Source organism: Tetrao urogallus (genome assembly GCF_951394365.1).
Source record: "Tetrao urogallus genome assembly, chromosome: 1".
Lineage (NCBI taxonomy): Eukaryota > Metazoa > Chordata > Aves > Galliformes > Phasianidae > Tetrao > Tetrao urogallus.
Window position 1 is genome coordinate 120,252,455 of NC_136813.1, and position 23,633 is coordinate 120,276,087.

The 23,633-nt window shown below is 41.0% G+C and overlaps 1 protein-coding gene across 1 annotated transcript in view; it reads left to right on the forward strand.

The window, feature by feature from the left end:
* ANO2 (anoctamin 2) overlaps nt 1-23,633 on the forward strand; it is a gene marked incomplete at its 3' end in the record, with an annotated part of 170,124 nt that overhangs the window by 15,544 nt on the left and 130,947 nt on the right. Inside the window, exons 2-5 of the mRNA XM_079543930.1 lie at nt 4,978-5,076; nt 7,157-7,305; nt 8,926-8,980; nt 9,879-9,927. Coding sequence (XP_079400056.1) covers nt 4,978-5,076; nt 7,157-7,305; nt 8,926-8,980; nt 9,879-9,927 — 352 coding nt within the window. The remainder of the gene's footprint in view (nt 1-4,977; nt 5,077-7,156; nt 7,306-8,925; nt 8,981-9,878; nt 9,928-23,633) is intronic.

Consider the following 23,633-nt stretch of genomic DNA (forward strand, 5'->3'; position numbering starts at 1 on the left):
TTTTCCAATGACTGTTTTGAAAACTGTTGACATTCACACTCTTTTTCCAGTTCTCATACTGCATACAATTTAAGACTTTAAATAATCATTTTTTGTCTGTTTTTTAACACTGGTACTTTCAACTGCCACAGGACCCTTTTAGGAAATCATGATAAATAACTTCCTAAAGATCTTGTCCCTTTTGAAGGCCATTGGAAGGCTACTGAATCATTTATTTGCTCACACTCTGCACTGTAGGACCCAGGAATATCTTTGTGGTAGCCTGCATTTTGAAGACATACTGTCAAGTTTTTTGCAGAACAGATAAATACAAACTGGCAAGCTTATCTGTTTGTCACTGGTCTCTGTGAGTTGACTCAATAGTGTTTAACCTATATGCAGTGTTACTGTTCAGCTTTCACAGGTCAGTGCGCACTGCTTCACCTAATCAGTGTTTGACCTGCTCACCTGTCTCAGGCCTCTGAGTATTTGTTACTATATCTTCACATCAGCCTTCCTTAGTACTCTTGCCACAGGACTTCTCTGTCCAAGATTCTCCATTTATACTAATATGTCTCCAGCTGCCATTTCACATTCAGCTCCAATACCTGTATCAATCCTGCCATTCCTCAGTGTATCTTTCTTTGATCTATGTGAAGGCAGTCCATCATCCTTTTCTCTTGTTTATCAGTTATAATCAGCCACAGGTCTATGCAAAGTCAAAAAGCCTAAGGCATCTGCTGATCCACATACATGAGAACTTAGTACATTATAACAGCTCATTTCTCAACGATTTCTGTACAGAGCTTGTTCTTCTCTTGCACCCTCTTATTTTAAAATGCTGTCTTTAAGAAACAGCTCAACTTTGCCACAGACTTGGCAAAGCTTGTTTTCACTTAGCTAATTTTGCTCACTAGAGGACTGGACTTAATTTTAAATGGATCTGTTGCACTAGGTATTTGAAAACACCATGGTGACAGTGTAGGTCACAGCTATCACCACAAGGGACTCCAGTTTATTTTCCACCTGTGAGCCACATATCACAAGTGGTTTCCTGGAAAATATATGCTTATGTATAGGAGTTGTGTCATGTAATGTCACCAAATAGCAAGCTTCTTCACAGAAAAAGATGTTCCATGGTCCAAGTGTGATTTGTTGATAATTTCCACATCTTCTTTCATAACGCTCTATTAGAATCACCAGACTCACTTCCTGGCAGGACAGATACAAGTTATCATGAAGACCTGCTGACTGGTTTTATGAAAGACAGCTCATTCTACTACAAATTAGCTGTAGTTTATGTTAAATTGATTAGTAATTCTCTTTAATACTGTGTCTATTTAATACTAATTTATTATTCTCTTTGTAATTAATTCTTAATTCCCATTGTTTCATAAAAAGATTTGACTATAATGTAAATCTGATTTTGGTACTGTTGTATTATTTTAAGTATCAGAAAAGACCAATAAGTAGTTTTAAAATGCATGACTGCAATGCTGACAAGAAAAGATTAGTTGGGGATGTGAATGTTGAGGACAGCCTCGGATGTAGCAACCATGAGATAGTGGAATTTAGGATCCTGCATGGAAGAAACAAGGCAGTAAGTATAATTACAACCCTAGAGTTCAGGAGAACAAATGTTGACCTTTTCAACTTGTATATTTGAAGGTATGCTGTGGTTTAGAGCACTAGATACTAAAGGGGTCCAAGAGAGTTGGTTGACATTGAAGCACCGCTTCTTCCAAACTCAAGATAGATGCATACCTAAGAGCCAGAAATGAAGCAAAGGTGTCAGGAGACCCGCGTGGATAGGCAAAGAGCAAACGGAAAAACTCAATTAGAAGAAGAAAGCCAATGGAATGTGGAAAAAGGGTCTGGCCACATGGGAGGAACTTAAGAAATTTGTCGGGGCATACCACAAGGAAGGCCAAGACCCACTTCGAATTAAATCTGGTGAGGGAGGTCAAAATCAGCAAGAAAGGTTTATTTAAGTAAGTATATCGACAGTAAAAGGAAGACTAGGGAAAATGTGGGCCAGTTGCAGAATGAGTTGGCTGCTAAGAGAAGACAATTAGAAGGCAGTCACTGAATGCCTTCTTTGCTTCAGCCTTTTGTGCAAGACTGCCCCTCAGGAATTCCAAGCCCTGTAAAGGGAGAAAAATTGGGGAAAGGAAGACTTCCCCTTGATCAAGGAAAATCCGGACAGAGATTATCTATAGGCAAACTCAAGGCACAAAGATCCAAGGGCCCATATAGGATGCAGCCACGAGTGCTGAGGGAGCTGGCAGAAGTGACTGCCAAACCACACTCTATCATCTTTGGAAGGTCATGGAAAACGGGAGAGGGGCCTGAAGAATGAAGGACAGCCAATGTCACACCAGCCTTCAAAAAGGGCGAGAAGGATGAGCTGAGAAACTACAGGCCAGTCAGCCTCTGTCCCAGAGATGGTGATGAAACAGCTTATTCTGGATGCTATCCCCAAGATATTGGAATTAAATAAGGTAAACAGGAGTAGTCAACATGGATTCATCAAGTGGAAATCATATTTGATCAATCCTGTAGCCTTCTATGATGTCATCATCAGTTGAAAGATGAGAGGAGAGTAATGGATGTTGTGTACTTTGACTTCAGGAACGTGTTTGACAATGTCTGCCACAACATCCATGTTACGAAACTTAGATAATGTGGAATAAATGAGTGAATGCTGAGGTGGACTGAGAACTAGCTGACTAACAGAGCTAGGAGGATTGTCATCAATGGTGTAGAGTATGGTTGCTGGCCTGTAACTAGAGGTATTGCCCAAAGAGTCAGTTCTGGGTCCAGTTTTGTTCAACATCTTCATCAACGATCTGGATGAAGGGGTAGAGTCTACCCTCAGCAAGTTGCTGATGATACAAAGATGGGAGGATTGTCTGACACACCTGATGGCTGTGCTACCTTTCAACAAGACCTGGATAGACTGGAGATTTGGGCAGAGAGGAACCTAGTGATGTTTGACAAGAGCAGGTGTAGAGTCTTGCCCCTGGTGAGGAATAACCGCATCCATCAGTATGGGTTAGTGGATGACTTGCTGGAGAGGAGCTTTGCAGAGAAAGTTCTGGGGGGTCCTGGTGGGCAGTGGATTGGCCATGAACTAACAGTGAGTTTTTCTGGCCAAGCAGGCCAATTGTATCCTGGGGTGCATTAAAAAGAGCATGGCCAGCAGATCAAGGGAGGGTATCCTACCCCTCTACTCTGTCCTGGTGAGGACATGTTCAGACCACTGCATCCAATTCTGGACTTCCCATTTCAAAAAATACAGAGGTCTCATAGAAGGAGTCCAGTGGAGGGCCAAAAGATGATTAAGGCCCTGAGCATCTCCCTTACAAGGAAAGGCTGAGTAACCTGGGTCTATTCAGCCTGGGAAAAAAAGACTGAAAGGGGATGTGAGAAATGTTTATAAACGCCAAAAAGGAGGTGGGAGACAGATGGATGAGGCCAAGATCTTCTTAGTGGTGTGTAGCAATAGGACAAGTAGTAATGGCTAAAACTTGAGCATACAAAGTCCCATACTAACATGTGGAAGATCTTGTGTATGGTAAGTGTGATGGAGCATTGAAACAGTGATTTGGAACAGGTTTTGTGACTTAATGAACAAGATCAACTCATTGTCTGATTAGGAGTACAAGAAATAGTAGGATAAGAACAATTTGCTTGAAGTCAAGTGCAGAGCAGAAGAAATGTTTTGTCTTTGCTTGTTCAGATGGGCACAAAAGTGCTCTAATGAAACCATGTAACTTTCAAAATATCTTGTGTACGGAACCTATAGCCAGGGATTTCTGGTTCAGATGATACCCAAATCTAGATGATTCCCAAAACCTTGCATCTTTGTGGTGCACATACAGTTGCAGAGTAGGCAGGCAGTTTTATGTCTTTCAGAGCACTAGAAGATTTGGCTTTTAGAGCCAAAGATCAGACATGCCCAACCTGCAGCCCATGGGACACCTTGTACTGTGGCCAACCCCCTGTCATGGCAGTGCCTCTTCCTTACCAAGAAGCCTGGCATATCCTGAGTACACCCTGAGCATGCACCTGTTCCTCAGCAACAACCAAACCATTGGTGTGCAACTGGCAGTGACTGGAGAGAAACCAGGACACAGAATGTGCAGTGTTAACTCAAGTTATGACAAATAGTTTTTATGTATTTTGATATATTCATTAAACACAGTCTTGTGAACAGCAAAAAAAAAATGGCTCGCTTTCTGTTTTGATGAATGGTTTTGACAACAGGTTTGAAGATTGCCAAAATAATAATTTTTCTGTATATTTGCAACTCCTCTCTCAGTTGACATATATTGCCTGTAAATTTTCAAAGTGAACGTATAGAGTTGCAATTAGATATTCAACTAAAAAAATTTTATTTTGTCTCTATTATACTTCTATCATACTTTACCAGATACCTATGTCAACAGAGAAAAAAATCCCTCGCTTCACAGTCACACCTTACTCATTTCATCATTACAATTTTTTTCAGTATATACATTTGTGAACAACTATTTTCAAGGATGTACAGGAAGAAAAAAATTTCATCAAAAATCTCTGATGAGCAATAAGAATTGCAGTCACTTCCTCTGCAACAATACTGATGCATTAGTTTCACAAAAATGTCAGATGTCTCAGTAGTTCTATGCGTTGCTCACTTTTTAATGTTTTAATTAAAATATACATAATAAATATTTTTACTTACATACATTAACTATGTTATATATTTTACCTGTGGTCAAAGACAGTTTCTCTTCTTTCATGGTGGACCTAGCAAGCCAAATGGTTGGACTCCCACGCATTAGATGGTTTGGCTTTTAAAGAGAAAGTCACATTTAATCCTTGTTGTAATGGAAGTTGGTTATTCACTATGATTGCTCTCTGTTGCAAGATTTAGTTAGATAGGCCATCTTGAAACCCGATTACTGTATTCTGTTCGATAATATTGAAATTTGTTATTTTCACTACATATTTCAGAATAAGAGCCAAGGACTGAATTTTGTTCGTATTCATGCAACTTGGCAAGTACTTAGCCGAGAAGCGGAACTCCTTAAAATAAAAATGCCCACTAAAAAGGTAAATATCTTCCATTTTATAAAAACTAGTTTTATGTCTGGAGGAAGAATGATCAGAAACACAAATGTTTTGAAGCCCTTAGAGGTACACTATTCTAAATCACTCCAAATGACATGTAATACTTATTCTTTCATTTTACTATTTTGTGATGATTTAGTTTTCAGAGTTGAATTTAAGATGGGAATTTCTGAGCGGATTTCAAATGCCCCAGAGGCAGCTCGCTGGTAGACCATGTTCTGTAGAGTGACAACAGAAGAGAGTTTTGAGGAGGGATTTGCAGTTTAGAAGGCAGTAGCTATTCAGAATTTTGTCAAGGAACTTTCTTCAAAGGTGAGGTGCAGTATGTTATGATAGTGAAGGCATGTCTGTAGTGTTTTGGTTTTTACTTAACAGTTGTTCTCACCCAGTAAAAGATGCCCACACCTTAGAGTACTACTGTCCGTCACTGTCAGGGATTTGGCCAAGCTAGTCTTGCATATTCTTTATTGTAAGAGTAAGATTAAACACAGTCTCCCTCAACAGTTTACTTATAGTCAGCCTCTGAAAATGAATAGGCTTTGGACAGCTACTATAAGTTGTCCTTTCTGCTTTTATACTTGTTTTTTTCTCAGTTGCAGAAATTGAATATTACCAGCTAAATAGAGCAAGCATGGCATGAAAATTCTGTTACTGTCTTAAATTTTTTGCAAAGACAGTCAGGAGATGACAGTCAGCGGGAAAAGACCCGCTTTGAAAAACTGAAACCTTGTATTTCAAAGATTTAGCAATAAAAAATGAAAAAACAAAAAATCAGCCATTAACAACAAAAGGAAAATGCATTTCTTTCTTTTATTTTAAAAGCACAAAATTTTTTTCTGTGATGTTATTTTTATTTATCCAAACAACAAGTAAAATCATAAATAAAGGATTTTCAGTGGAAAGTATTCATCTTTAAACATAATAAGTTGGTTGCAAAGAACTTCTTTGAAACATTCAATTTTAAAACATCTTTCAGGACAAATGACATTCTGGTGCTGTCTGAGAAAATTCAGCTACATGTGTAACTTCTGTACAGGACTGAACTGTTACAACTGTTACTTTTGATGAATGAGAATTCAACACACTGGAGCAAATTAGATGCACCAAATATTATTAGATGCGTAACAACTTCAAACAAGAACATAAATCCCCCAAAATATGTAAGTTAAAGAATGTCTAAGTTTCCAAGGAACCTAACTGCAGTCCTTGAAAAAACTTGAGAATGTGCTGAAGGAAGGGGATCAGATGATCTAAACATTATGGAGACTTAAGATGCTTAATTAAGGAATTGCCATAAAGCCACAAACCAGGCATCCTCACTTTTAATGGTAGGTGTATGTGGGTGCCATGTATGAGAACTACTGAGTCACGGCCTGAACCTCTGATTGATCACCTGAGGCAAGCAATGAGTCAGCCAGAGAAGAACAGGTGAAGGCAATTCACCTGTGCTGCCTGGCTCCACCCCTCCTAGACCTATTGAAGAGCTAGCAACCAGTGGGGAGGGATTTCTTCTAAGATCTGCTCTGCTGGAGTTTTGCAAGTCAGCCCAGGATAGGGGTGAGCTTTCTATCTGTTCTCTTTTTGTTATCATAATCTGCTTTGCTAAACTCTCTTGTGTATTTTGTAATTATAGCATCTTAATATTTGTTGATTATACAGCCATTAGACAAAACTAGCAATTATTATCCAAAAATAACATTTATTCTTGGTAGTATCATTGACAGTGATTAAAATTCTTTCTTGCTTTGTCTGCCCCTCTATTTCCAGTTGCAGTTACAAAGTCAAAATCATTGCTCTATCTTTCTATCATACCCTTGCAGCTCCTAGCTGAGAAGAGTTAGTAAGGGTTTTTCTTGTGCTATCAGTTTTCTTCTGCAAGAAGCTTGTGTCCCTGGAACTGAAACCTTGGCAGATTCAGGTGCTTGCTCTTACATTAGAATTTATGTTAAGGTGCTTATTTTAAATATAGAATTATATATGTGGGTTATTATATATGGTGGTTTTTCATTTTAGTGGGTTTTTTTTGGAAGTCATGTTCATATGAGACATTTTACTTACTCAGATGTACGAAATCAAAAAAGAAGAGGGAATAATCAAAAAGTTAAGTGAAATATGGTGCAAATTGTCTGAACCTCTGCAACCCCAAGTGCCACAAGGAGATACCAGGATGAAAAGCCTGTCTTATCCATTTTCCAGAGAAAAAATGTATTTGTGAGTACCTTAAACTTTAAAGAGCAATGAATAAAACTAGGACAAATGACATAAGAGATTTTCAATCAAAAAGCAGAAATTTGTTAAGATTGCACCATTTCTGGGATTTCTATGAAAATGCGCATTAACACTGACATCAGTTTCAGAGGATTAAGAGAAATCTAAGTTGAAAAGAATTTTGTCAATGTTCTTCTTTCTGCTAGGTAAGGCACTTAAAGCAGTGCAAAAAATAAAATTAAAGCAGTGCAAAAAGCAGTGCAAAAAAATGAACTGTAGAAACATAGCAACAAATTTGTGGTTAACAGGATAGTAATATCACTGCTTGTTTTCAGACAAGAAAGATCATGTAGAAATTTGGTAATATATTTCCTCTTGCAAGATTTATTGTAGTATGAGACCTCTTCCAAGAGTAATACCTCCTATTATTATTATTATGTTGGCCCACAGAATCAGAAGCAGATATTAGTGGTATAGAAGTAAAGGTTGAAATTTCCCAACAATATTCCATTAAATTTTTTTGCCATAAGACAGACAGTGCAGTCTGACAAAACACTGTTTGTCATGTAGGTATGTATGAAACAGAAGCGTGAAAATGAATTCCTCCCTGTGGAAAAAATTTAATCCATTAACACTTGCTGAACATTTATGGAGATGAAACAGTATATGTCAGCACAGTGAGATGATGAGTAGTGTTTCAGCAGAGGCAGCAGTAACATGAAACAGAAAACGTGTTCAGGGCAGCCAAATAGATTTTTACAAGTGCTGCATGCAGGCTCTTGTTCATTGCTGGCAAAAATATATAGTTAATGGCAGTGACTATGTTGAAAAAATAGCATTTTGTATTTAAGAATTAATTCTATCAAATAGTGTATTTGTGCTTTTTTAATTTATTGTAGCTTCCATGGAAATAAATAGGAGTTTATTTTTACCCAGAGTGACTACATAATTAAAGTTTGGCTAGCAATATGAAGATAAGAAATTCTTGACACTTTCTTTTTCACTCAGAATAATATCTGGATGTTATATATCTCACCCCCTCCCCCCCCCTTTTTTTTTTGTTCATGTTTTTCCTTGGGTTTATGTGTGGAAAAAACAAATTAAGTGAAGAATAAAACATATCATTTATTGTGTCCTCTTTGAAAACTTTTATTAATGTGAAATACACCGAAAGTGAATTAGGGGAATAAATTGGAAAGGCTAATTTAACAAATGATGATTCCAGTGGAAGTGTTATTTTTAAAGCAAGTGAAACATTGACTGCAGAAGAATAATAAGCATATATATAGATTAGGCAAGTTAGAATGTCACATAATTGCATAGGGTTGAGACTATTTTGTAAAGACTGAAATGTCAGTTTGTCTAAACAACATTCTCCTTAGAAGAAAGGCATTTTACTTTAGTTAATATTTATGTACCTTTTGTGCCCACTGTTACTGCAGTCCCAGTAGAATTCTGAATGATGGGGCACAGTATATCATGCAGTTTCATCTTCATTTCCTTAAAAAATTTCTTTATCTTACTTGCTGTGGTTTGTGAGTTCATTCTAAATCAAAATGTTGTATATTGTTTCATTCACTTCTGAAAACATACCTGATTTTTTTTCCTCTCAACATTTTTCAGGTATAACATCAGAGATAAAGACACATTTTTTGACAATGCTACCCGCAGTCGAATAGTAAGTAAGCAAAAGTAACTTCTTGCATGGAATGAGATTTAATAGTGTTGACTACTTTGAAATACCATCATTTTATTCATTTCTCTTTTCCTATAAAGCACTAAGCAGTTAAGTGTAATATGAGTGTAAGCATATATATGTAAGAAATGCTCAGCTGAAGCTACACAGTAGTCCATGTAGCTTGGTGAGAGCAGATACTGTGGAAGGATGTACTGCTGACTCGAGACTATTGTTAAAAGTTGTCATTAAGTCTTAATTCCTGCTGTTTAGTCAGATCCTCTTCCATGAAAGTGTCTCCTCTACAATCCTATAGTAATTTACTTGCTCTGGTAGTCTTTGATGAGAAACCTTTTATCATGTTCCTGATGTTCTGTTTAGTCTCCAGAGGGATATCAAGGCAGGATTTCTCTTTATGGATGCTATGCAACTCATCTCCAGCATACTATGTTTTCCATATACACTTTGGCTTCATAGATACAGTGTATATACAGTGTATAACAGTATATAATACTGTATATATATAAGTATGTATATATATATAATACTGTACAATATCCTGATTACTTCTATATGTAGCTTAATGTTATACCTCCAAATCAGATTGTTTTTTTTCTTAAAGTTGGATTATCTTGTGATTTTTCTGTAGTTTAAAAAGCTCATTATACCTGAACTCCTTACACTTCTAATGGTTTTATAAGACTGTGACACAGCAAAACACAGCCTCTACATTACTGTCAGAAAATCAAATAGTATGAATTGTTATATCACTGTTAAGTTTTAACTAGTAACTGCAACAGAAGTTACTAATTCCCGAAGTTTCATTCTATTGCCTCCTCTGTGAGGAAGATAATTTAAAAAGACAATTTTCAAGTTATATCACTATTATTCTTTTTCATAGGTACATGAGATTCTGAAGCGCACTTCTACAAAGACCAGAAACAGCATGGGTAAGAAGGGAAGATAACCATGAATGTCCTTTTAAAAGGAATTGCTTAAGTATCTCAATGAATATTTGTAAAAAGCAGGTAAATGAGGATGCTGAAGAATCCTTCCAGAGGGTTTTATACATCAGTGTCTTAAGACTGCCTTTGCCAAGAATAAAAGCAGGGTAGTTGTCATAAGAGACTCCCTTCTGAGAGGAACAGAGAGCTCATTGTGCTGTCAGGTTTACTCACAGGGAAGTCTATTCTCTTTGTGGCCCAGCTTAGGGAGGGCATTAGTAGTGTTCCTAGTCATCCTAGTTACTAGCTATTACTAGTTAATAGTGGTAGTAGTGATCCTAGGAAGCAGCAGAACTGATTCTAGAAGTTCTTCATGATACCAAAGTATCATTGGGAAACCAATAATAATTTATACAAAGAAGTTGACCAATTCAGCTGGTGATGAGATTCTCTGGCTGAAGACTCTCCTTCTCAGGAAGTGACATTTGTCAAAAGACATTCTTCCTTCAGAGGCTTACCCTTAAATAAGCCCAGGACCCTGGCTCCACCCCTTACAGTTACAGGGAAAGGGCAAGTAAACTGCATGCAGCTGATCTTTCCAGGCTAGCCACCCCCTTCAGTAACAGTTCCCCTACACTCCACCCCTTCAGCATGAACAATGATTCACACATTCACATACTTCAATTACAATATTGAACCAGTAGTTCTTGTCACAAAGTAATTAAAAAGATCTGATAATTCAGCCATGACATAACAGCATGAACAGTGACTGAACATGTTAATTTCAACTACAATATGGAATCAGTAGTTCTTGTCACAATGTGTATAATCAATGAATATAAAGATGTTATAAATATGAAATAAATCAAAGAGTTTGGCTAAACTGGTTATAACAGCAAAAATAATAGACAGAATGCTTACCTGTATCCTGGGCTCACTATAAAACTCTGAGGAGGGATCTCCAAAAGAGATTCTTTCCTACCGGTAGTCAGCTCTTAAATGGGTCTAGGAGAGGTGGAGCCAGGATCCAACCCTTCTGGCAGCAAAGGTGAATTGCCTTCACCTGTGCTCCTGTGGCTGACTCATTGCTTGCCTCAGGTGATTAATCAGAGGTTCAGGCTGTAATTTAGCAGTTCCCATGCACTCCACCCCTTCATGCTGTGAACCGATGATCAAGTTGACTAAAGGCTAAGCTTTTCCTAATACAGAGATCCATTATATTGCAACACTTAAACAGTTTCCATCTTGATGCATGTTGGTAAGATTCAAGATGAGTGATGACTGGTGAACGTTCATAATCTTTTATGGGCCAGTGCTCAGTGATATTACTGGAGGCATGCAGTTGTGAGGTGCAGGTCCGTCCTATATTCCAGACCATCACTGGGTGTTGCACATGACAGTAGCACTGGAACCCGCTGTTGGCATTTTGTTACTTCCAGTGATCCTGAAGGCTCAAAGACTCATGGGGAGTAATACAGATGTTTCAGAGGTACCAGGAGGGGAAGGTCTGCTCTCCAGGGCAAGATACAGGCTGTATTTCTATCCTGGGTCAACACTTCAGCTTGTACTGGGGCATGTCCTGGCTGCCTGTACCACACCTTCTGGACGGATGTCTGTGGCTGCATAAATGTATCAGGCACCAAAAGGGGTGTCCTGATCTGCAATAGGGACATGATGGAGGTCCCTTCAGCGATGAAGATCGGAGTGTTGACCACAATATCAGTAGACCTATGTACCTACGTAATACTGAGCCTTCAGCCTCCAATAATATCCCGCAAGGTGCAAGTAGGCCACACCACTTTGGTCCTACCTTCACCTTCGAAGGTCTTTACTCTATGGGTACCTGGATCTAAATTCTCAGGGTCAGGGAGCAGAAGATTATTTCCATTACAAAGCTGGGGTCTTACCTGATGATCAGTGCCCATAATTTGGATCCTAAGACCCATGTTGTCTGCAACATTCTCAGGGTACTGGGTCTGCCATCTCAGGGTCTTTCATTCAGGTCCTGCAAGGTTTCATACAGTCTTTTAATGCATCCCTGCAGGGACTGGGAGTCTGTCTTCAGGGCAGCCTTAAGAATACCATTATAACATTCAATGAGGCCTGCCCCCGTTGGATTATGTGGCAGGTAGAATCACCATTCGATGTTATTTTCTTCTGCCCAGCACTGTATGGCTTTAGTTGCACCAGGAAAATGAGCCCCTTGGTTGCTCTGGATGACTTGAGGTGTCCCGTAGGCAGACATCAGTTTAGTGAGTGTCTTGATGGTATATGCCTGGTTTGCTTTCAGTACTGGATAGGCCTGCAGTAGCCCACTGGCAGTGTCGATGCAGGTCAGGGCGTATCTCACTCCCTCAGACTGAGGAATAGGCTCAGTGTAATCAACCTGCTGGAGAGGGTTGTGTCCTCTAGCAAGATGGGCTGTTGTTTCAGGCAACAATCTCGGTCTCATCTTAGAGCAACCATGCAATCCCAGCATGCCTGGATGATGTCCGGTAGCTGTATGGGCAGTCCCCATGCTTTAGCAGCTGCCCACATTGTCTTCTGCCCTGCATGCCGCAGCTTCTGATGTAACCAGCGGGCAATGTTCTCAGATGGTGAATTCTCAATCCATTGAATTCGGGCCAGCGTGTCAGCTTCATCGTTTCCTGGTGACTGTAGGGGTTGATGACCAGAAACATGGTAGACACATAGTCCTGTGTCTGACTGTATTCCATAAGTCTAACCACATATCCTTGCCTCAGATTGGTTGGGCATGGATAGTCTATTCCTTGGTGGCCCACTGTGTAATCCATATAGTGAGCCCCTGGTACACAGCCCAACTATCTGTACAGATATTCAGGATCATCACCAGGTTCCTTGGTTATAACCATTCACATGGCTTGCAGTTTTGCCCATTGGCTGCTCTGAACAACCCCTTCACCAAGATTTTTTTAACTGCAAGTAGGTTTTTATCTCCCTACTTGATGTGTCCATTAGGGAAGCAATATTGGGTATGGCTGCATGAATAGGTGGTGTAACCTTATTTAATTCCCTGTAATCCACTGTCATTCTCCACATGCCATCCGACTTTCGCACTGGCCATATGAGGGAGTTATATGGGCTGTGTGCAGGTCTTATAATGCCCTCTTTTTCTATTTCCTTCACCGTTCTCGATATTTCATCTTGCCCACCCAGGATTCTATACTGCCTTACTTTAGTAATCTGGCATGGTTTCGGCAGGCAAATAGGCCCATGTTTCGCTTGGCCTCTTAATATTGCCTTCACTACCTGGATACTAATACATCTCTGTCGAAGTCTGAAGTCTCCCATAGTTGTTTGGAGAGCAAGACCCCATAGAATATCTATGCCCAGAATGTATTCCTGAACTGGGGCAATAGACACCTTATACTCCTGAGATGGGAGACGCCAACCCTCAATTTTAGCCATGTTTGGGTGACAGGAACAGTCTGTCCCCCAAAACCACCAATCATCACTCGGTCTCCATCAAATTTGTTCGGATCTCTGTAGATAATTGATGTTTCTGCTCCAGTGTCCACTAATGCCATAACTCTATGAATATTTTTTCGGGACCAATAAACTTCAATTCTACATAGGGCCTCTGGTCCCATCTGGAGGCCCTAGGGGGACTAACATCTCTCATCACACCATGAATTGTGCTATGCCCAATTGTTTTGCTTCCAATGGCTCAGGCATTGTGGCCTGAAATATCTGAGGTGGCTTTTTTTTTTTTTTTTTTTTTAATTAGGAACTATGAAATCTTTTAGGTTCCATGTTGTCATTGGTATTCTCTCTATAACCCTTACCCTTGGTTTCTTAGGGTAGCTCTGAAATTTTTGATTGTCCTTTAGTTGTCTCCAAAGTTGGAGAAGGACATGGTTGGGCTGGGGGTCAATCTTAGCAAATTGGACTCCAGCCCGAATTAAATCATTAAACATCTGTTTCTGGGAGACCCTTATGGGTCCCAATTGAGGAGCTCGAGTAGCCAGCATCTTGGTTTTAGTCACCAGCAGGACCTTGGCTTTTTCTTATTTCTGAATGTTGCGCCTGGTCCACAGGTGTTGTTTCTCCTAGGTTGGCCACTAACTGGGCAGCCTGCTGGACTACAGCTTCTGAGGCCACCAGGGAATTTAATATAGAGACCGAAGTACCATACAAATGATGAGGGAGCTTGCTGTAGAATTAAGTCTCTCATCCCTACTGAGAATTTGACCATGTCAGGGCCATCAAATGTGTCTTCATAAATTGCTTCTCATGTGCCTAGTTTGCAGATATAATTTTGAAGGTCCTCCACGGAAGACCACATACCTGTATGTAGAGGTATACCAGATTTATTCGGCCCTACCATACAGCAGGCCACTATTAACCATTCTATTATAGAATGGTTTTCATTAAGACATTGATTACCCGCATATAACCACTGCCTGAGAGCAGGATGGACAGTCATGGTGGCCAACTTGGCTACTTCTGGGCCATTCACCAAAACACTTTGCCCCAGAATCCCACAGTCTCAATAACCAGGCTGGCACACTTTCTCTAGGCTTCTGCCAAAATTGCAGTACTAAATTCATCAATTCCGTTGCTGTATATGGCTGGGTTGTTACACGCAAAATGAGTCTGGGCAGGGGGCCACAGATCAGGTAGCACCCCTGCCGGTCTGTCCTGTACTTTTTTTGTTTCCTGAGTTATAACAGGCAAGACCTAGTGAATCTGTCAAAATTGGAGATTTGAGACCTAATTTAGATTTTTTATTTTCCTGATCAATGAAGTCTGTTGATTCAGGAATCTGATCATTGTTTTTTGAAATGTTACAAACTTGACCTATTGGAAGAAGCAGAATTGGTTTCTTCCCTGTTAATACGCTAAGTTCTTGCACTAAATTTCAGTATGGTTTCTCAAAAGTTGGTTTTCATTTTCTAAAGAATTATTCCTCATTTCTGCATGATTTAAAGCATTTAATATTGGCCATGGCACTGTGGGGGCAGCTAATTGTCTTTCTTTCATTATTAGTATGTCTTTGCTAAATCCCTGAAAGTAATCTGCCATGTGATTATGGGGAGATATTTCCCTTAACACGTGGGGGACCCCATAGCCTTCACCTGTGCTCCTGTGGCTGACTCATTGCTCACCTCAGCTGATCAATCAGAGGTTCAGGCCATGATTCAGCAGTTCCCATACACAATGTAATAAAATCTGCAAATTCAGCTGTCCATTTAGACTCATAGATTCAGAAGGTTGGGAAGGGCCTACAAGATCATCTAGTCCAACTATCCTCCTACCACCATTACTACCCACAAGCTACTAAACCTTATCTCGTAGCTCCTCTTCTAGACACCTCTTGAACACTGCCAAGGATGGTGACTCCACCACCTCCCTGGGCAGGCCATTCCAGTGCCTGACCACTCTCTGAGAGAAAAAGATTTTCCTTATGTCTAATCTAAATCTCCCCTGGTGCAACTTGTGGCCATTTCCTCAAGTTCTATTTGTTGTCTGGGAGAAGAAGCTGAACCTCTCCTCATCACAGCCTTTCTTCAGGAAGTTGTAGAGTGCAATGAGGTCTCCCTTGAGCCTCCTCTTCTGCAGACTGAACAATCCCGGCTCCCTCAGCCTCTCCTCATAAGACTTGTGTTCCAGACCTCTCACCAGATTTGTTGCCCTCCTCTGGACACATTCCAGGGCCCTGATGTCTTTCTTGTAGTGAGGGGCCCAAAACTGAACGCAGTACTCAAGGAGTGGCCTCACCAGTGCTGAGTACAGGGGGATGATCACCTCCCTGCTCCTGCTGGCTACACTATTTCTAATGCAGGCCATCATGGCTCTTGGCCACCTGAGCACACTGTCGGCTCATGTTTAGCCGAGCATCAACCAACACCTCCAGGTCCCTTTCCTCTTCACAGTCATCCCCACTCAGCCCCAGGCCTATATCGCTGCATAGGGTTATTGTGGCCAAAGTGCAGGACCAGGCACTGGGCCTTCCTGAACCTCATCCCAGTGATCCAGCCTATCCAGATCCCTCTGAAGGGCCTACTCTCAGGCAGACCGACACTACCTCCCATCTTGGTGTCATCTGCAAACTTACTGAGTGTATACTCAATCCCCTCATCTAAATCATCAATAAAGATATTATACAAGATGGGTCCCAGCTGGTACCCCTGGGGGACACCACTTGTAACGGGTTGCCAGCTGGACTTAACTCTATTAACTATTTGTGCCATTGGACACGGCCCTCTAGTCAGTCCCTTACCCAGAGAAGTGTATTCCTTTCCAGACCACAGGCAGCCAGTTTCCCCAGGAGAATACTGTGAGAGATTGTGTCAAAGGCTTTGCTGAAGTCTACCCATACTACATCAACAGCCTTTCCCTCATCTACCAGTCTGGTCACCCACTCATAGACGGAAATGAGGTTGGTCAAGCATGACCTGCCTTTCATGAACCCGTGTTGGCTGCGCCTGATTCCCCGGATGCCACGCATGTGCTGTGTAATCTCACCCAAAATGATTTGCTCCATTATTTTCCCTGGTATTGATGTCAGGTTGACAGGCCTGCAGTTCCCCAGATCCTCCTTATGGCCCTTCTTGTAGATGGGAGTCACACTGGCAAGTCTCTAATCCTCCAGGATCTCTCCAGATAAGCAGTAGCACTCATAGATGGTGGAGGGTGTCTGGTCCCATGGACTTGTGACAGTCCAGATGGTGGAGGAGCTCTCTAACTGTGTCCAACTGAATCACCAGGGGTATATTCTGCAAACCATCCCAGATTTCCAGATCAGGGTATAAAGTGCCCTGAAGAAAACTGATCTGCCTATTAAAGGCAGATGCAAAGAAGGCATTGAGGACCTCAGCCTTCTCATCCTCAATGGTCACATTCCCCGTTGCGTTAAGTAAAGGATGGAATTTCTCCCTGGTTCTTTTCTTTCTGTTGATATATTTGTAAAAGGATATCTTATTCTCTTTTATTGCAGTGGCCAATCTGAGTTCAAGTTGGGCTTTTGCCTTCCTAACTTCCTTCCTGCATACCTTAGCAACCTCCTTGTAATTTCCCCAAGTACCCTGTCCCTTCTGCCAGAGGACGTAGACTCTCTTTTTCCTCTGGAGTCTCAACAATAGTCCCTGGTTCATCCACACTGGTCTTCTTCCCCTATGGCTCGACTTATGGCGTTCAGGAATAGCCTGTTCTTGTGCCTGTAAGATTTCCATCTTGAGGAGCATCCAGGGTTCCTGGACCCCTTTACCCTTAAGGGCGACTCCCAAGGGACCTCTGCAAGAAGCTTCCTGAACAGATCAAAGTCTGCCCTCTTGAAGCTCAAGATAGCAGTTCTGCTAGTCACCCTTCTGACATCTCCAAGAATAGAGAACTCTACAATTTCATGGTCGCTCTGCCCTAGACAGTCTCCAACCTTTGCATCACCTACCAGTCCTTCTCTGTTAGCAAAGAGCAGGTCAAGCAGGGCACCATCCCTGGTAGGCTCTCGTACCAGCTGTGTAAGGAAGCTATTTTCCACATGCTCTAGAAACCTCTTGGACTGCTTCCTCTGTGCTCTGCACTGTATTGTATTTCCAACATATATCAGGGAAGTTGAAGTCTCCCATGAGAATGAGTGCTGGTGATTGTGCAACTTTAGCAAGCTGCTCATAGAATGCCATGTCCTTCTCTTCCTGCTGATTAGGCGGTCTATAACAGAACCCCATCAAGATGTTGCCCCTACAGGCCTTCCCTCTGATCCTTATCCATAGACATTCAACTTTATCATTCCCAACCCCAAGCTCTTCAACATCAAAATACTCTTTTTAATGTAAAGGGCCACACCACCACCCTACCTTCCTTGTCTACCCTTTCTGAAGAGCTTGTAGCCATACATCATAGCACTCCAGTCATGAGAGTGGTCCCACCATGTTTCAGTGATAGCAACTACGTCATAGTTAGCCTGCCACACAATCGCTTCCAGCTCCTCCTGCTTGTCGCCTATGCTGTATGCATTGACGTAGATGCAGTTCAGCTGAGTCATCTGCCTCACCCCAACTCAACCATTATTCCCCTAGGCTCATCTCTGGTGACCCGTTTCCCTGACATAGCTAGTTTAAAGCTCTTTAAATAAGTCCTGATAGCTCCTGTGCTAGGTTTGTCCCTGCATGGACAACAGGCCAGGGGCTGAGTAAACGGCCTTATGATCAAAGAACCCAAAGTTTCTGCCTTGACATCAGCCTCTGAGCCAATTATTCATTACTTGTGCTTTTCAAGCCTGCTCTGTGTCCTCTCATGAGAGCTATGAGCAGCATCAAACAGATTAACAGGGGTCACCATAACCAATTTATTAGCAACAGCATTACCCTCCCCTAAACCAAGTGTGTTTATGTGGCTGTGAATATGGATGACACAATATGGTTCCTTTCTTTGCCGTAATGTATGTTTAAGGTGTAAAACATAGAGGTAAGCCACACATTCCTGTTGTCCCTAATGTGAGCATCCTCAATTCTTTGACATACACCAGCCACATAGAGGAAGTCGGTTAAAACATTTAGGGTTTCATTTAGCCACGCAGTAAAGGCCCATAAAATCGCTTTTAGTTCCATAGTTTGTAAGCTGTCTTGCAGCTCCGTTGGCACAAACTGATGCTTCCACCTATTCTTCCACCATACACAGACAGCTCTGTGGCTCTGGCGTCCAGTGTCAGTATATACTGTGTGACCATTCACCAGTCGTCTCGAATACCGAGGTATTCCAGTTCAGTCAGTTTTTTTCCAGGAACTGCGCTACTTGCTGATCTGGGTGTTCTGTATGCAGACAGCCAGGATACCCTTCTAAAGCCAACTGTAAGGAGTGGGAATTATGGGGTATACCCACTCTGCCCAGTGTGAGGTAAAAAAAAAACTAATATTGTCACTTGCCCCACTATATAGAGAACTCTGTCTCTGCCCATACAAATCAGTTCAGCTACTACATCGATACGAGTCATAAGGACGACCAAGGCTGAACAGGGGAAAACAGCCATTCTAGCAAAAAAAAAACCACCAAAACACAGAAAGGGAAGTAGAGGATTGTTTAGTAGGCCTGTTTTGAGGAGAAGTGTGCCTTTCTTTCCACTGACAGATGACTGCAAAGGTGTGCCTCTCCTGGACACATACAACAAGAGAAATGTCATGAAGTAGTGATTGAAGATGGCTAACTTCTGACTGAATTTGGGCAGTAATCTGAATTAGAGTCTGCTTAGCCTCAGGCATCCGTACAATTGTATCATTAGCACATTTTCCCCTTAACAACTGTAACAACTGCTCTAATTGAGCGTTAGAAATGCCAACCGATGACTGTAGCAAGTAGTAAGTGACCTAAAAGAATTTGCAAGTCGGGAAGTGTAGAAATGTCAATTTTCAATTCTGCAGCCTGAGAGTATATCATAGCATCTGATAATTTCCAACCCAGATATAACATAGGAAAGGCACATTTCACTTTCTCTGGTGCCGCTGGAAGGCCAAATTGAGAGAGATGGGAGATTCATTGTACTTCCCAGCTATTATCAAAAGGCTGTTCCTGACAGCACAGTATGTCATCCATGTAGTGATAAATGATCATATGAGGGTTGCAAGGCTGTGGCTATGAATGGGTGACACATAGTAGGAAAATTCTTCATGCCTTGAGGCAGTACAACACATTCATAACAAGAGGCTGGTTCTGCTTTCTTAACCAATGGCACTGAGAAAGCAAAACACTTACAGTCTTGTTCAGCAACAGGAATCATGAAAAAACAATCCTTAAGGTCTATGACCAGTATATGCCAACCTTGCAGCAACATAGCAGGTGAAGGACGACCAGGTTCTAAGGTGCCCATAAATTCCATTTAATCATTGATTTTCTGAAGGTCGTGCAACAGATACCATTTACCAGTTCTTTGGAATAACGATTGGTGTATTACAAGGGCTAGTGGAAGATCAAATATGACCTACTTGAAGTTATTCCTGTACTAACCCTTGTGCAGTTTCTAGACGCTCCTTTGACGAAGGCCACTGCTCCACCCATATTGCCTCATCTGTTTTCCAGACGATAGGCATAGATGGCGGTGCCGCAGTGTCCATTAAACTAAATTCCGATTAGTGAGCCTAATTCCAATTTGGGATAGAATATCACAACCAACATTTGCAAACCATTGGGCAACACCACAATACAGGCACTGGCCAATACAACAACTAATTTGGCTTTGGAGTTTGACATGCCTGTTCGGGGTATCACACACACTATGTGTTCCTTGGCAGGTCCGGTAAAAGCATCGGTAGAGGCAGCAGCCCCTGATCTCTCAAATGACACTGCTACTGAATCATCTGCAGTATTGCAACTGGAAAAAGGGGCTATACCTGACATCACCCCTGATGGACACTGCAAGGAGCAGCCTCCTGCAGAATCAGAGAGTGACGATGTGGTGAGGGGTTGGAAAAACTGAATTGCGAGGTTAAAATAGTAACAGAGCGATTACATGATCTGGAAATCTGTATGTGGCAAAAAGGGGATACGGGGTCTGATCAGGGTTCTCAGCTAGTGCCTACTACGGGTCCTGTCCCACCAATAGCACCTGTTGCTCCACCGACTCACCCAGCAGCTGTTCCCTCACGGTGGTCAGGGATAATCCGCGATTCTATATTGGAGGGGCAATGGGAAACAGTTTCTCTAATCGAATGCTCAGTGGTATATAATCAGCAGGGTGCACAATGGGAAAAACAGGTCCCAGTAAGGAGCAATGAAGGTAACTCCTTATTGCCATCTAGTAAAGACAAATGTCTTCAAAAATTAGGGATGTTTTGACAACAATGACAGCTGACCGCTTCAATAGCAGTGTGGCCAGTGTTAATGCCACTAAGTTTCTACCAATCCTCAGAAGAAAACCTAAGAGAAGAAAATGAGTTACTTGCTTAAACTAAACAACTAGTGTACAAACTTATAGTTAATGGGGCAACATGCCAAAACAACAGGTAGAAATACACCCATAAAGTGAATAAGGGCTGTATCCTTAAAAAAGATGATTAGAACCCAGAACAATGGAATCCTTGGGATACAAATGAACCAAAAAATATAGATAAAAAAGAAAATACTAATGAAACCACCAAAAAGATTCAATTAGAGAGTCTGATACAACTGGAACCTCTACAAATTTGACTGATAGTAACACAAAAAAGGCCGTTTTAATTAACATGCAGTCTCTTTTGTCTTAGACTACTGAATTAAAAATTTGGAATATTTTGAAGAGACAAGTGATGATTAAAAAAGAAAAATATTTTATTAAATTTTGTTGCTGTGTGATAGATGGCAATGGAGGGGTTACTTTTGGGATAGGAAAGGGGTGTTCCTTCTGGAATTCCTGGAACCAGAACAAAGCGTCATTTATGACAGCTACATTGTAGTGCTGACTAAGCTGAAGGCTCAAACTTTCAGATTCAGGTTGGGAAGAAGACAACCTTTTACTTTCAACACAACAATACCAGGACCTATATCAGTTTGAAGACTCTGGAGCATATAGGCAATCTTGGCTGCACTGTTCTACTCTATGCACTATGCAGTCTGGGTTTACTGCCTGCTGACTTCCATCTGTTTGGACTAATAGAAGACAGACTGAACATGCAAGATTACCCTAACAACAATGCTTTCACATCAGCTGTGAAGCACAGGGTCATCTTCACTGATGCAGTTTTATGACGGCAGTAAGAAGGCTCTTGTTGATCCCTAGCAGAAATGCATATCTAATGGTGGTGAAAAGTAGCATTTTGTAGCTGAGGATTTGCTCTATCAAATGTTGTTATTGTGTATTTTGTTGTAGTTTTCATGGGAGGCATTACATTTTGAGGGACCTACACATTTGCAAAGAATAGCTGTATGGTGTATAATGTTTTCCTTCATAGTCTTGGTATAACTGTGTGGTGAAGCTGCAGTAACAGATTTCTTTGTTACAGCTGCTGGAATGGAACATTGATTAATTTCTATAACCTAAACAGAAATTTAATTTAATTTAATTTAATTTAATTTAATTTTATTTTATTTTATTTTATTTTATTTTATTTTATTTTATTTTTATTTATTTATTTATTTATTTATTTTTTAAATATGATTAAAAAAAAAAAAACAACCCAAAAACACATTTGTCTTTTTCAATTAAGTGGATGCTTTCAGAGTACAGAAATTTGGAGACAAGTATGTTCAAGGCAGATTAGATGAGAAGCCTTCAGTGCACCGGGGACATAAATCTGTTGATATAAAAGCCACTTCCCATAGGTGACACTTTGCCATGGGATCCAGAGAGATTGTGTGGAAGTTGTTCAAACTCTTAAGTTGTTGAGGTGACAGAAAGATGGAAAGAAGAAACCTGTCTTTCAAGGATATAATAAGTGGTATTATAATACGTAAGTGCTTTCATTTAGCCTCTTATTCAAAGTTCTGTGTTTAATAGCTTGTTCTAATTTTTAATGTAATAAATGCCACCTTTAGAGATCAAAACGTAAGTAGAGAGTTTCTTATGCTTCTTCTTTTTTCAAGCTTAGGTCAACTCAAGGTCCCATTTGACAAGAAGCAAATTTTTTTCCCTTTCTAGACTATAGCCTGAACTTGATTATACATCACATTTGACATATATTCACTAATCGTTTTTGTCTTTTGAGATGATCCCCCAAAAGTTCTTTGCTTCATGCATCACTAAGATTCTCCTTTTTCACTAGTGTTAGGAATACTAAACTTGAGTATCTCAAAAGATTTCTTCAAGCATTCACAGAATCATAGACTCATAGAATGGCTTAGATTGGAGGGGATCTTAGAGATCACCAAGTTCCAATGCTTCTGCCATGGGCAGTGTTGCCGACCACTAGATCAGGTTGCCTAGGGCCCCATCCAACCTGGCCTTTGGCAGCTTGAGGGATGAAGCATCCACAATTTCTCTGGGCAACCTGTTCCAGTGCCTCACCAAATTGTAAGTACAGAAATTCCTCCTTATATCTAACCTAATTTTTACCTCTTTTTACTTTAAAGACAATCCTCCTTGTCCTGTCATTATCAGATAGTGTAAAAAGTCAGTCTTTCTCCTGCTTGTAAGCTTCCTTCAAGTACCGGGAGGCCAAAGTGAGATATCTCCAAAGCCTTCTCTTCCCATGCTAAACAAACCCAATTCCCCCAAACTTTTTTAATACGAGAGGAGCTCCAGCTTTCTTATCATCTTGGTGGTCCTCTGGATCAGCTCCAAGAGCTCTCTATCCCTCCAATACTGAGGGCCCCAGGCCCCAGACTCAGTACTCCAGATGGGGTCTCACAAAGGCAGGGTAGGAGTGGAAAAACACTTCTCTCACTCTAATGGCTGTCTTTTGATGTAGTTGAGCATACTGTTGCCCTTTTGGGCTGCTAGAGCACACTGTTGGCTCATGTCCTGCTTTTTGTCCACCAGGACCGCTAAGTCCTTCACTGCAGGCTACTCTCAATGTGTTTTTTCCCCACACTCTACTCACAGCTGGGATTGTCCCAGCTCAAATGCAGTTAGTCTTGTTAAACCTCATGAAGTCCTCACTCATGTGCCCACTTTTTGAGTCTGTCCAGGTCCCTCTGGATGGTGTCCCTTTCTTGTATTTTCAGCTGTACCACTCAGCCTTGTGTCATCAGCAAACCTGCTGAGAATACATTTGATATCACTGTCTACACCATTAATAAAGATGTTAAAGAGCAGTGTTCTTAAGACAGACCCTGGGGGATATCAC